The sequence below is a fragment of the Bombina bombina genome, chromosome 5 (genome assembly GCF_027579735.1).
Source record: "Bombina bombina isolate aBomBom1 chromosome 5, aBomBom1.pri, whole genome shotgun sequence".
NCBI classification, from domain to species: Eukaryota; Metazoa; Chordata; class Amphibia; order Anura; family Bombinatoridae; genus Bombina; species Bombina bombina.
In genome coordinates, this window is record NC_069503.1 from 376403006 (window position 1) to 376416400 (window position 13395).

At 40.1% G+C, this 13395-nt stretch overlaps 1 protein-coding gene across 2 annotated transcripts in view; it reads left to right on the top strand.

Moving 5' to 3' along the window:
- Window positions 1-13395, top strand: part of OXNAD1 (oxidoreductase NAD binding domain containing 1) — a 251075-nt gene that overhangs the window by 202248 nt on the left and 35432 nt on the right. For both annotated transcript variants that reach the window (XM_053714207.1, XM_053714208.1), the window contains exon 7: window positions 3790-4032. In XM_053714207.1, the coding sequence (XP_053570182.1) occupies window positions 3790-4032 (243 nt within the window). The remainder of the gene's footprint in view (window positions 1-3789; window positions 4033-13395) is intronic.

A 13395-nucleotide genomic window follows, 5' to 3' on the forward strand; every position in this document is an offset into this window, starting at 1 on the left:
CCTTCTCTGCCCCTCTTGGTACAGACTCTGCATTTTTTTGTGGTCTCTGCTTTGCGGCCGTAGGGGGGATTTTAAAAATAAAATGAGTAGCCCCAACTCTGCTCTCTCCCATCACCGCACGGGGAGCAGGTGCATCATGGTACAAAATCCCCGAAATTATCTGGAGCTGAAACTGTAAAAAAGTATGTTTCATTCCGGGGTTTGCTTTTTTGAACAACAAAAAAGCGTTGTGGGTTGCAATGCAATCTGCATTAGGTAAATTGCAACCTTTTTGTACCAGGCCCTTGTCTTCCGCATAATTAGGTAGGGCAGCAGCAGCTGATCTGCCAGATCAACCCCACCCGTATGCCGGTTATAAGAATTGATGCACATTGGCTTCCTTATGATCTCAGCTCTGCCACGTACAGAGACCGCCACCGTCCTCTCTGTGTGGATGGTGGTAAGAAGGTTTACATCCTTCTTGTCTCTGTACTTAAGTGCCAACAGCTCCTTGTGGTGCAGAGCTGAGGTCTCCCCCCTTCGTAGCCGGGTGCGTACAAGTTGTCCTGAGAAACCTGTGCGGTTCTTTTTAATAGTACCGCAAGCTACTGTATCAAATACAGTAGCTTAAACAAAAGGACACTTGTATAATAATTGTCTAAGTACAAGTGATACCCTTTGTTCATTAGGGGTAATATCAGGTACCAGACAATCTTGCCAGTGGTTCCCATATGTTCTGGGCAACCTGGAGGGTCAAGGTGGCTATCCTTTCCCTCATACACCCGGAAGGCCTGAGTATTCCCAGTCTCGCTCTCACATAGCTTATACACCTTTACTCCATATCTGGAGCGCTTGGAAGGAATATACTGCTTGAATCCCAGCCTTCCCTTATACTTCATCAGGGATTCATCAACGCATATATTCCTTCCAGGTGTATAAGCCTCTGCAAACCTGGCAGAAAAGTGGGTAATCAGGGGGCGGATTTTATACAGCCTGTCAAATTGGGGATGCTCCCTAGGGGGGCACAGGCTGTTGTCGCTGAAGTGCATGAAATGAAGAATCATTTCATACCTCTGCCTCAACATACTCTGGGAGAAAATGGGGGTAGAGCAGATGGGGCTACTGCTCCAGTAGAAGCGAACGGAGGGTTTCTTTATGATGCCCATCAGCATAGTCAATGCCCAGAATTTTTTAAATTCTGCCACATTGATGGGGGCCCATTGCTGCTTTGCCAAATATGTTTCAGGCTTTGCAGCACGGTACTGATGGGCATATAGATTAGTTTGGGTGACAATGTTCCCCAATAGATCATCGCCCAGAAGCACTTCCAGAAACTGCTGGGGGCTAAAACCTGCCACATCTATATTTATGCCAGCATTTGCTGTGAAGGGTGGGATATCTGGCCTCTGGAGATGAGGCGTTACCCACTCTTCAGCGGCAATGGCAGCAATACGCCTCCTTCTAGCAGGGGGGGCTAGCAGCCACAGATACATCACTATCAGTTGAGACTACATCTAATGATGTATCTGAGCATATGGCAGGGTCAAAATTGGGGTCTGAGTCAGACATAGAAGCATCTGACTCTGACGCAAGGATGGCATATGCCTCATCAGCACTATATGTTTTCTGTGACATTATTGTATCAGTCACAGAAAAACTAAATTAATTAATTAACTAAATTAAAAAGTACAGCTATGCTAATGCCAGTGATTTATAGCGATCACTGGCAAGCTAGGGGTTAAATACTCTTTAAATTAAATTAGCTAAATGGCTCTGAAAGGAGCCTTTGGGTTTTTAAAAAATTACAACAACAAAAATTAACCCCTAAAAAATGCACAGACAGCAAAAAAGTACAGCTATGCTAATGCCAGTGATTTATAGTGATCACTGGCAAGCTAGGGGTTAATGGCTCTGAAAAGAGCCTTTGGATTTTAATTTTTTTAACAAATAAAAGAAATAAATCTCTCTCTGCTAAATACAGGTCTCTCTCTCTCCAACAAAATCACAAGTGAGGAGAGGGAGAGAGATCCACACTGATCAGAGTCAGTATTTACAAATATTGACTTGATCAGACAAATGGGAGATTTTATTATTTTATTTTTTTTTGTGTGTGGGAAGGCTCAGATTGGGTGACCCTAGCTTGCCCCTATGATGAGGCAGGCTAGGGACACCCCCAGAGGCCCCATGATGCACTGGGCATCGCCGTTTTGGAAGCCTCGTGGGGGAGGAGGGGGGGCTATATAGGGGCTTTTTATTTATTTATTACGTTTTTTTTTATATATATATACATAGCCTAACTAAGTGCCTCGACCCACCGAGGCACTTAGCACACTAGCAGAGCATCGGAAGCGTGTCCGATCGCTTCCGATGCTCTGCTGCACTGCCGGGCTCCACGTGGAGCAAAACCGGAAGTGATCACTCAAGGGGGAGTGATCAATCCGGTCCCGGCATTCCGGAACAGTACTGCAGGGATGCCTGGACATCGAGGCATCCCTGCAGTACTGTAAGAGTGTCTGGAAGTGATCTTGATCGCTTCCAGCACTCACTTTAGCCGAGGACATGCAGGGTACGTCCTCAGGCGTTAACTGCCTTTTTTTTCCGGACGTACCCTGCACGTCCTCGGTCACTAAGGGGTTAATGCCGACACCTCTCCTTTCTCTTTCTGACTACCCAGGGTCTGCCCATCTGTTCTTCTCTCATATGAAACAAATGTTCTGTTTGTCTACATAAAGAGCGAACCTCATTTACTGTCTGAGATGTTTAATACAACACATCTACTAACATAGCCATTCCTCTAACATCCATTTCCTTTTGCAGACAAGTTTCATTCCTTCCTTTTTTTTGTTTTATTTCCTCTCCTCTTAGTTTCTGCAAGCAACTCACTTACACAGGACACACTAAACCTAGGGAATGTTTGCAAGATGTTATAAAGTGGTACAGGAAGTTCTTGTGTAAGCAGCAACCTAATCTGTTTGTTCATGTTATTTAATGTCATGTTGCATTTGCAGCCACATGCTTATTTTGTAAACATATTTAAAGGACTATGGATATTCTTTTTATTTTTGTTATTGCTTAAAGGGACAGTATACACCAATTTTAATTTAAATGCATGTACTAGACACTGCAAAGTTGTTTCATAATTTAATTTTTTTATTATAATCCCAAGGTGTTTACTAATTGGGCTAGTGTCTTTATTTGTAAATCTTTACTGTCTCCCATAATATAGACATTGAAAAGCTGCCATCACACTTTTATATGCATACAGCTTGATGGCAGTTCAGAGAGCAATGTGGGCCACTGCCATATTATAAAAAAAAACATATATATATATTTTATATATTGTGCACAACTTTGTTTATGGGCATATGTGTATAGAATTTCTTTTTAGAAGTAAATGTCTTCAATGATGGAAACTCATTCATTTTGCTGCTATTGCTGTAATTTACCTTGGGAAATTCTGCTTTTTCCTCTGGGCCCAAGGTGCCCACTGCAATTAGCCTTATTGTGTAATGCCACAGTGAGTCACAAATGTCACCATACCACAGTGTTTCTGGATGGCAACAGCAACAAAAATCATCTTAGAGTACAGGCTTTTCAAAGGGTGTGTCACTGCTTTGCAATAAAAAACTTATACAAACTACGTGGTGGTTGTTCATGCTTCACAAATACTTCTATTGTATGCGTAATTAATGATATAGTGATACATAGCATTATGTGGTGCAGTGTTTAATAACTGATATATACCATGCCTCTATAAACATAATGACATTTATGCCTCATTAATAAACTTAATGTTCTTGCATTCCACAGTGTTCTCTTGGCTCGGAAGTAGCTTTACGTGTTGGAGGGGAGTTCTTCTTTGATCCCCAACCATCTGACCTCCCAGTGGATCTGGTCTTAATAGCTGGTGGTGTAGGAATCAATCCTTTGTTTTCCATTCTCTTGCATGTTGCAGACCTTCACAAGGCTTGGGAAAGCACAGGGAGAGGCATCCGAACTGGCAATGTAAAATTATATTATTGTGCCAAAGACACTAGTGAGCTGCTGTTCAAGGTAATTTCAATACTTTTACTTTTTAAAGCCAACATTTGGGACATATATGTCTATATCAATATATATATATGTGTGTTTGTGTGTGTCTTCAAGGGCTATTTAATATCATAGGAATATATGCAGAAATGTGTATGTATGCTCTAATTACATAGGCAATCCTTTTTTTTTTAATTTCAACATTTAAATAATAATGAAGAGTTTGATAGTTTTTTTTTATAAATCACACCATTCATTTTGTGTTTATGTCTAGGTTCAATATTTTAGAACTTTTTGAAATTCTTAATTCTACAGGCAATCCAATGAAGGGATGGTAACGTCAAAAATGAACTTAAATTGATTTGATAAAGTATGAACTTTTAAATAACTTTCTAATTTACTTCTATTACCAATTTGCTTAGTTCTTGGTATCCTTTGTTAAAGTGAAAGTAAAGTTTAATTAATAAGTGCCCGGTTTTTAAAATACTATTAAAAACAGGGGCATTCATAAACTTTACATTGCAGCGGGTTTTTTTTAAATACATTTTTCATATGAAACCATGACCGGTGATACTCCCGCAGCTCCTCTGTACTTACCTAAGCAATGACGAAACTGGCTTCCTCTAATCATGGCGTGCACCCCAGAGCGTCCATCTCGTGAGGCCATGCAGTGATTGGAGGAAGTCGGTTTCGTGATCGATATGCTAAGTACAGAGGAGCTGTGGGCAGAGGATCGCCAGTCTGGGTTTCATAAAGAAAAAGTTAAGTATTTAAAAAAAACGCTGCTCTGGTTTTTAATAGTATTTTTAAAAACCGGGCACTCATTCATTCAACTTTACATTTACTTTAAAGAGTAAATCTAATTGAGCTAATGTCTTGCCATTGGCAGCAGTTTTACACCATTGTTTTATTGGAGTGTTATTCATAGTTACAAACCTTACTGCCATATACTGCTAAAGTCACATGCACACTTCTAAGGTCCTTGTCAGCTTACCTAGGTTTAGTCTTCAACAACGAATACCAAGAGAACAAAGCAAATTTGATAATAGAAGTAAAGTGAAAAGTTATTTAAAACTGCATGCTCTATCTGAATCGTGAAAGTTTTATTTTGACTTGACTGTCCCTTTAATGTAAGCCATTTCTATGGACAAGACATTCTGCAATTGTAGCCATGATAGTAATGTTCAGTACAGGCCCTTATATAATACCCTTGTCAGAGAAAGAAGTTCTGCTTACACTATTGTTCTTTTAATACTCTTTAAGCGCTTTCAGTAGTTAGTTTTGTCCAGTTTCTGTATTAAAAACTTTAATTTGTGAACTTTGTATTGCAGAGCTGTAGTTAATTTAGACTAGCATTTGCATTGTAGTACACAAAAACCCAACTAAAGTTGCAGGCAGAGAAGACTGTGACTTACTGTCATTTTATTTAAAAATAATATTAATAAAAAAGGTCTGGATTTCTGAATAATTCTGTTTTTGAAATTCCAGATTTGTGTATTGTACCTGTATGAACTTTGTGATCATTTTTTATCCTTTTCTTGGTTACTCATGCATCTAGCACTCATGTAGCTATAGAGAAGCAATATCTTTCAGATCCCTTTAAAGTATTGTGATTTTGATTTCCTGTGATTTATTCCACTACATAATAAAAACTTTACAGCATTTAACTATTTTGTCTGGTCCCAATCCTGCATACAGTATGTATTGTACAAATCTGACATTATATTGCGACAGTACTTCTGCAGTCATTAAAGGGATACTAAACCCAATATTTTCTTTCATGATTCAGATAGCACATGCTATCTGAATCATTAGAAAATTTCTAATTTACTTCTATTATCAATTTTTGTTCGTTCTGTTGCTATCTTTATTTGAAAAGCAAGAATGTAAGCTTGGAAGCTGTTCCATTTTTGGTTCATCACCTGTGTTGCGCTTTCTGATTGGTGGCTAAATGTTGCCACCAATCAGCAAGCGCTATTCAGGGTGCTGAACCAAAAATGGGCCGGCTCCTTAGCTTAGATTCCTGCTTTTTCAAATAAAGATAGCAAGAGAATGAAGAAAAATTGATAATAGGAGTAAATTTGAAAGTTTCTTAAAATTGCATGCTCTATCTGATTAATGAATGAAAAAAAAATTAGGTTTAGTATCCCTTTAACCCCTTAGTGACCACAGCACTTTTCCATTTTCTGACCGTTTGGGACCAAGGCTATTTTTACATTTCTGCGGTGTTTGTGTTTAGCTGTAATTTTCCTCTTACTCATTTACTGTACCCACACATATTATATACCGTTTTTCTCGCCATTAAAGGGACAGTCTAGTCCAAAATAAACTTTCATGATTCAGATAGGGCATGTAATTTTAAACAATTTTCCAATTTACTTTTTCCAATTTTCCAATTTTGCTTTGTTCCCTTGGTATTCTTAGTTGAAAGCTTAACCTAGGAGGTTCATATGCTAATTTCTTAGACCTTGAAGGCCACCTCTTTTCAGAATGCATTTTATCAGTTTTTCACCACTAGAGGGTGTTAGTTCATGTGTTTCATATAGATAACACTGTGCTCATGCACGTGAAGTTATCTGGGAGCAGGCACTGATTGGCTAAACTGCAAGTCTGTCAAAAGAACTGAAATAAAGGGGCAGTTTGCAGAGGCTTAGATACAAGATAATCACAGAGGTTAAAAGTATATTAATATAACTGTGTTGGTTATGCAAAACTGGGAAATGGGTAATAAAGGGATTATCTATATTTTAAAACAATACAAATTCTGGTGTAGACTGTCCCTTTAAATGGACTTTCTAAAGATACCATTATTTTCATCTTATCTTATAATTTTCTATAAAAACACTTTTTCTAACTTTGACACCAATATCTGTTACACCTCTACAACCACCAAAAAACACCTATGCTAAATAGTTTCTAAATTTTGTCCTGAGTTTAGAAATACCCACTGTTTACATGTTCTTTGCTTTTTTTTGCAAGTTATAGGGCAATAAATACAAGTAGCACTTTGCTATTTCCAAACCATTTTTCTTTTTAAAGACACGATGAGTCCACGGATTTCATCCTTACTTGTGGGATTACGCCTCCTGGTCAGCAGGAGGAGGCAAAGAGCACCACAGCAGAGCTGTATATATAGCTCCTCCCTGCCCTCCCACCCCAGTCATTCTCTTTGCCTGTGTTAGTGATAGGAAGAGGTAAAGTGAGGTGTTAGTTATAGATTCTTCAATCAAGAGTTTATTATTTTTAAAGTAGTACCAGAGAGTGTTACTTTGTTCTAGGGTGTAGCCTAGACCAGATCAGTCTCTACAGTAGAACATTTGGTGGCTTTAAAGCAATTGGAACTTGTGGGACATAATTCTCACTGCACCTCCCATACTGATACTGCCCTGCTTGTAAAGTCTGAGGGAAGAGAGAAACTCAGTACTTTTTATTTCCACAGGCCAATGTGAGGAGAAAATTAGGACCTCGCAAGCCGGGTGGACTGCCTTTGCTGTCGGGCAGAATGAGGTAAGTGCTGACTTTTATTTCTGGGGTTACAAGAAGAAAAACTCAGAAGAAGTTTGGCACTTCCTTTGTATAGATGGAATCTATAAGGAAGCCCTTACTGGATTGGGCACTTTAATTTTATTTAGCATAACTTGTCTCTGATACATAGAGAGACTAAATGCGACAGCTAGCGCAGGCACTGGAGCGCATTCTCTATAATACACATGACAATCGTGGTAGTCACATCTCCCGGCGGTTCTTAGAGAAAACATACCGACCGGGAGATGTCTGTACTGATATCGCCCGTGGCGGGCATAATTGGGCGCTTTTGTTTTCACAAAGTCTCTGGGGCAATGGATCGCATCTCCCGGCGGTCATTTTATTTATTAAACATGTCGCCCGTTAGATATCTGTTGTCACCGCCCACGAAGGGCGGTCCTTTACTTAGTGCGCCTTTTTTCTTCTCCCAGTGTTTACATAGACAGAAAAACATGCTGACGAAGGGAGCTGTCTGTTTTTTGTTAACGCCCACGTCTGCTGAGTTATACTGTTGCTGGTCCTATTACGCACTCTCTTAATTATATGCGTAATTTTGACTGGCAATGTTTTTCCCCTATTGCGGTGGAGTCCTGATCAGAGGGAGATAGTTATTCTTTTAGACAAGAACCTCAGCAGTTTTTCATGCTGAGGGGTGTCAATAATGCACTGCGTCTGTGCTCTAAATTGCCAAGGCTTTCAAGCTGTTAAAACGGTTCATGAAAAAAAAAAAAGATTACCCTTTAAAATTTAAAGGAACAGTAACATTTCTGCATTAATTATAGAATTACAGAATTCTTTAGAAAATCTTGGGTTTTTTTGTGAAAAAATTGACTCTTTCTTTTGTGTTGTTGCACAATGTTTTACCCACCAATTCATTGCAAATTCCTCCTGTATGTGAGGAATTTTATTTTTAGAAATCTAATTACACATCCCAAATTGTATTGCCCTCACATGCAGTGCCCTGCGTTTCCTCTATAACTCATTTGGGTTGCTTTCTAGACTTTGCTCTCTTCATGAGTTCTGATGCGTTGTCTGCTTTCCAAGTATTACAGGGGAAGCGTTAGAGGAAGAACAGAGATTCCGTTTATTTTTTATAAGTTTTTTTTTAAAAAAAGTTACCTTTTAAAATTTAAAGAGACGGTAACGTTTTTTATTGTTAACTTTTATTACAAAATTTAACATGTTGATTGGTTTAATTCATCCTTGTGCTTAGGATGGATTTTGAGCATACAAAAATTAACGTTACTTTTAACATTTAAAGAGACAGTAATGTTTTTGTATGTAAAAAATATATATTTTTTTTTATTGAAAATATATGTATTGCTGTCTAGGAGTCTGTTGACAATGATCAATCTCTGCCACACACTTTTACTATAGTGTCCCTCTAAACTTTATGGACACATACAGTGCTCTGCGCTTCCTTTCTCACTCCACCCGGAGTTGTTCTGCATTCATACATTATATGTTTTTTCCACAGGAAAATTTACTAGAGGTATTATTTTCAATCATTTAGAATTGAAACTTGATTAAGTAGTTTCTATTTCAAATGATTCTTCCCTGTTACCTGAAAGAGGAAGATACTTCGGGATTACCTGAGGGAAAATTATCATACTCAGATGGAACATTATTTAATTTCATCCTGAGGTTGTTTTTCTTTCAGTTTTTAGCTTGCACACCTCCATTTGTTACTTTAGGAGGTTTTAGCTACCCTGGGCGACTCCGACATTACCGGTGTTAGTGTTCCTAGTGCGTCCAGCAAGTTGTAAAGAATGGAAACAGCCAGCTGTAGTAGCCTGATGGTTTGCTTAGCTGTCTAGCTAGCGGAAGGTTTGCAGTTTGCAACCAGCTGCAGCTATTCACCGCATTCCCTAAGTTTAAGGAGTTGTTTTCCATAGTTGACTCAGCTTAGATAAGAGAACTACTATATCCTTAGAGGATAGTTGGGTTTTTCAATGATCCTATGGACAAGAATTAGAGAGGGGATGTACACCAGGGGTTCCAATGGCAACCAGCGGTGTACTTTGCTAATGTCTTTGGTATGACGGCATATTGGTTTGATGTGTTGTCTGATACTATTACGTCAGAAACTCCCCTGGATACAATCCAGGATGGGATATAGTCTTTCAAAATGGCTAAATCCTTTATTTCAAATTCTTGCCTTGAGTTTATCAAAGGGGAGCGTAGGTTTCATGTTTTTCTATCCCAGCTCACTGAGCCTTATGATTAGAGCCTTGTTATACAGATGTATGCTCTAAGTCTAAAAAATTTTAACGATTCATTATAAGAAGGCTTTGTTGGAACCTGGCTTGATGGAGATCAGGCTTGGGTTTGAGGTGTTCAGAATCCCTGGACAATGGAAATTAATGTTCCGGGATTCAAAGTGATCAGGTGTCTGCCTTCAAGTTTCTCTGCAGACAAGAAAAAATAAATAAATAAAAAGAGGCATTCTTACATTGTGTAAGAGACCTCTATTCCATGGGAGTACTTTGTCCTGTTCCTATACAGGAACGGGGGCAGGGTTTTTTATTCAAATCTGTTTGTAGTTCCCAAAAAGGAGGGAACCTTGGGACCTATCTTAGACCTCAAGAGTCTATATCAGTTCCTCAGAGTTCCATAAATTCTTCATGCCATCCTTCCATTGATACTGGAGGGTCAATTTATGATGACATTGGATATAATGGATGCATTTCTGCATGTTCCTATCCACAGAGATCATCTCAAGTTCCTGAGGTTTGCCTTTCTGGACAAACACTTTGTTTGTGGCTCTTCCTTTTGATCTGGCCACAGCACCCAGACTTTCCACAAAGGTTCTGGGGTCTCTGCTGGCGGTTCTAAGATTGCGGGGCATTGCAGTGGCGTCTTATTTGGACGATATTCTAATCCAGGCGTCATCTTGTTTACAAATGAGGTCCCATACCGACATTGTGCTATCCTTCCTGAGAACTCACTGGTGGAAGGTAAATCTGAGAAGGAGTTCTTTAATTCCGAAGACAAAGGTACCCTTCTTGGGAACTCTAATCGTCTTTATATCCATGAGAATTTTTCTGACAAAGGTCAGAAAGTCAAAGATTCTGACTATATGTCGAGCCCTTCAGTCCACTCCTCAGCCGTCAGTGACTCAGTGCATGGAGGTAATCGGATTGATGGTGGCGGCAATGGACATCATACTGTTTGCTCGGTTTCACCTCTGGCCTTTGCAGCTAAGCATGCTCAGGTGGTGGAATGGAAATTATACAGATTTGTCTCCTCGAATAACCCTAGAACAGGAGACGAGGGACTTTCTTCAATGGTGGTTGTCTGTGGATCATCTATCCCAGGGGACATGCTTTCGCAGACTTTCCTGGGTGATTGTGGCAACGGACGCCAACCTTTTGGGATGGGGAGCTGGCTGGGGCGCTTTAAAGGCTCAGGGAGTATGGACTCAGGCAGAGTCTCTCCTTCCCATCAACATCGTAGAGTTGAGGGCGATCTTCAATGCCCTTCAGGCCTGGCCTCAGTTGGCTTTGGCCCAATTCATCAGGCCCATTATTGCCATCTGTCAGCGATCCACATCCCAGGTGTGGACAACTGGGAGGCGGTTTTTCTGAGCAGGCAGATCTTTTATCCGAGGAGAGTGGGAACTCCTTCCGGAAATATTCTCCAACCTGATTCTCAAATGGGGTCGGCCGGAGTTGGATCTCATGGCATCTTGTCAGAATGCCAAGTTCCCGAGATATGGGTCCAGGTCCAGGGACCCCCAGGCCGAGCTGATAGATGCCTTGGCAGTTCCTTGGTCCTTCAGCCTAGCATATCTATTTCCCCCGTTTGCTATTCTCTCCCGGGCTATTGCTCGAATCAAACAGGAGAAGGCATCTTTGATCCTCATCGCTTCTGCATGGCCTCTCAGGATTTGGGATGCCGATCTGGTGGGCATGTCATCCCTGCCACCTTGGAAGCTTCCATTGCGGAAGGACCTTCTCATTCAGGGACCCTTCCTTCACCCGAAACTAGTTTTTCTGCAACTGACTGCTTGGAGATTGAACGCTTAATCTTATCCAAGCGGGGGTTCTCTGATTTGGTCATAGATACCTTAATTCAGGCACGTAAGCCTGTAACTAGGACAATTTGCCATAAGATATGGCGCTAATATCTTTATTGGTGTGAATCCACTGGATACTCAGGGAGTGGAGTTAGGATTCCCAGGATTTTGTCTTTTCTCCAAGAAGGATTGGAGAAGGGTTTCTCAGAGAGTTCCCTAAAGGGGCAGATTTCTGCCTTATCTATTTGTTGCACAAGCGTCTGGCAGATGTACCAGATGTTCAATCTTTTTGTCAGGCTTTGACTAGAATCAGACCTGTGTTTAATCCGATTGCTTATCCTTGGAGTTTGAATTTAGTTCTTGAGGTTCTTCAAGGGGTTCCATTTGAACCTATGCATTCCATAGATATTAAGTTGTTATCTTGGAAAGTTTTGTTTCTTGTTGCCATTTCTTCTGCTAGAAGAGTGTCTGAGCTTTCAGCTTTTCAATATAATTCTCCTTACCTTATTTTTCATTCGGATAAGGTGGTTTTACTAAACTTGGTTTTCTTCCTAAAGTTTCAGACAAGAACATTAATCAGGAGATTGTTGTTCCTTCCTTGTGTCCTAATCCTCCTTCTCAGAAGGAATGCCTGCTACACAATTTAGACGTAGTTCGTGCTTTTAAGTTCTACTTACAAGCGACTATGGAATTTCGTCAAACGTTTTCTTTCTCATTTTTTCAGGGAAACGTAGGGGTCAGAAAGCTACGGCTACTTCTCTTTCTTTTTGGCTGAAGAGTATCTTCAGGTTTGCATATGTGACTGCTGGACAGCAGCCTCCTGAAAGAATTATGGCTCAATCCGTTTGGGCTGTTGCTTTCTCATGGGCATTCAAAAATGATGCTTCTGTTGAACAGATTTGCAAGGCTGCATCTTGATCCTCAATTCATGCTTTTTCTAAATTTTACAAATTTGATACCTTTGCCGCGGCTGAGGCTGTTTTTGGGAGAAAGGTTCTTCAAGCAGTGGTGACCTCCATTTAGGTTCCCTGTCTTGGCCCTCCCTTTTCATCCGTGTAGTATAGCTTTGGTATGGTATCCCACAAGTAAGGATGAAATCCATGGACTCAGTGTGTCTTTAAAAAGAAAAGAACATTTATGCTTACCTGATAAATTTGTTTCTTTTTAGACACGATGAGTCCACGGCCTGCCCTGTTCTATGAGACAGGTTATTATTTTTTGTTAAACTTCAGACACCTCTGCACCTTGGCTTTTCCTTTCTCTTCCTAACTTCGGTCGAATGACTGGAGTGGGAGGGAAGGGAGGAGCTATATATACAGCTCTGCTGTGGTGCTCTTTGCCTCCTCCTGCTGACCAGGAGGCGTAATCCCACAAGTAAGGATGAAATTCGTGGACTCATCGTGTCTAAAAAGAAACAAATTTATCAGGTAAGCATAAATTTTCTATTTTTTCTCAAAATTAGCGATAGTTACATTGGAACACTGATATCTGTCAGGAATCCCTGAATATTCCTTGACATGTATATTTTTTTTTAGTAGGCTACCCAAAGTATTTATCTAGGCCCATTTTGGTATATTTCATGCCACCATTTCACCGCCAAATCCGATCAAATAAAAAAAATTGTTCACTTTTTCACAAACTTTTTCACAAACTAGCTTTCTCACTGAAATTATTTACAAACAGCTTGTGCAATTATGGCACAAATGGTTGTAAATTATTCTCTGGGATCCCCTTTGTTCAGAAATATCAGACATATATGGCTTTGGCGTTGCTTTTTGGTAATTAGAAGGCTGCTAAATGCCGCTGCGCACCACATTTATATTAGGCCCAGCAGTGAAGGGGTT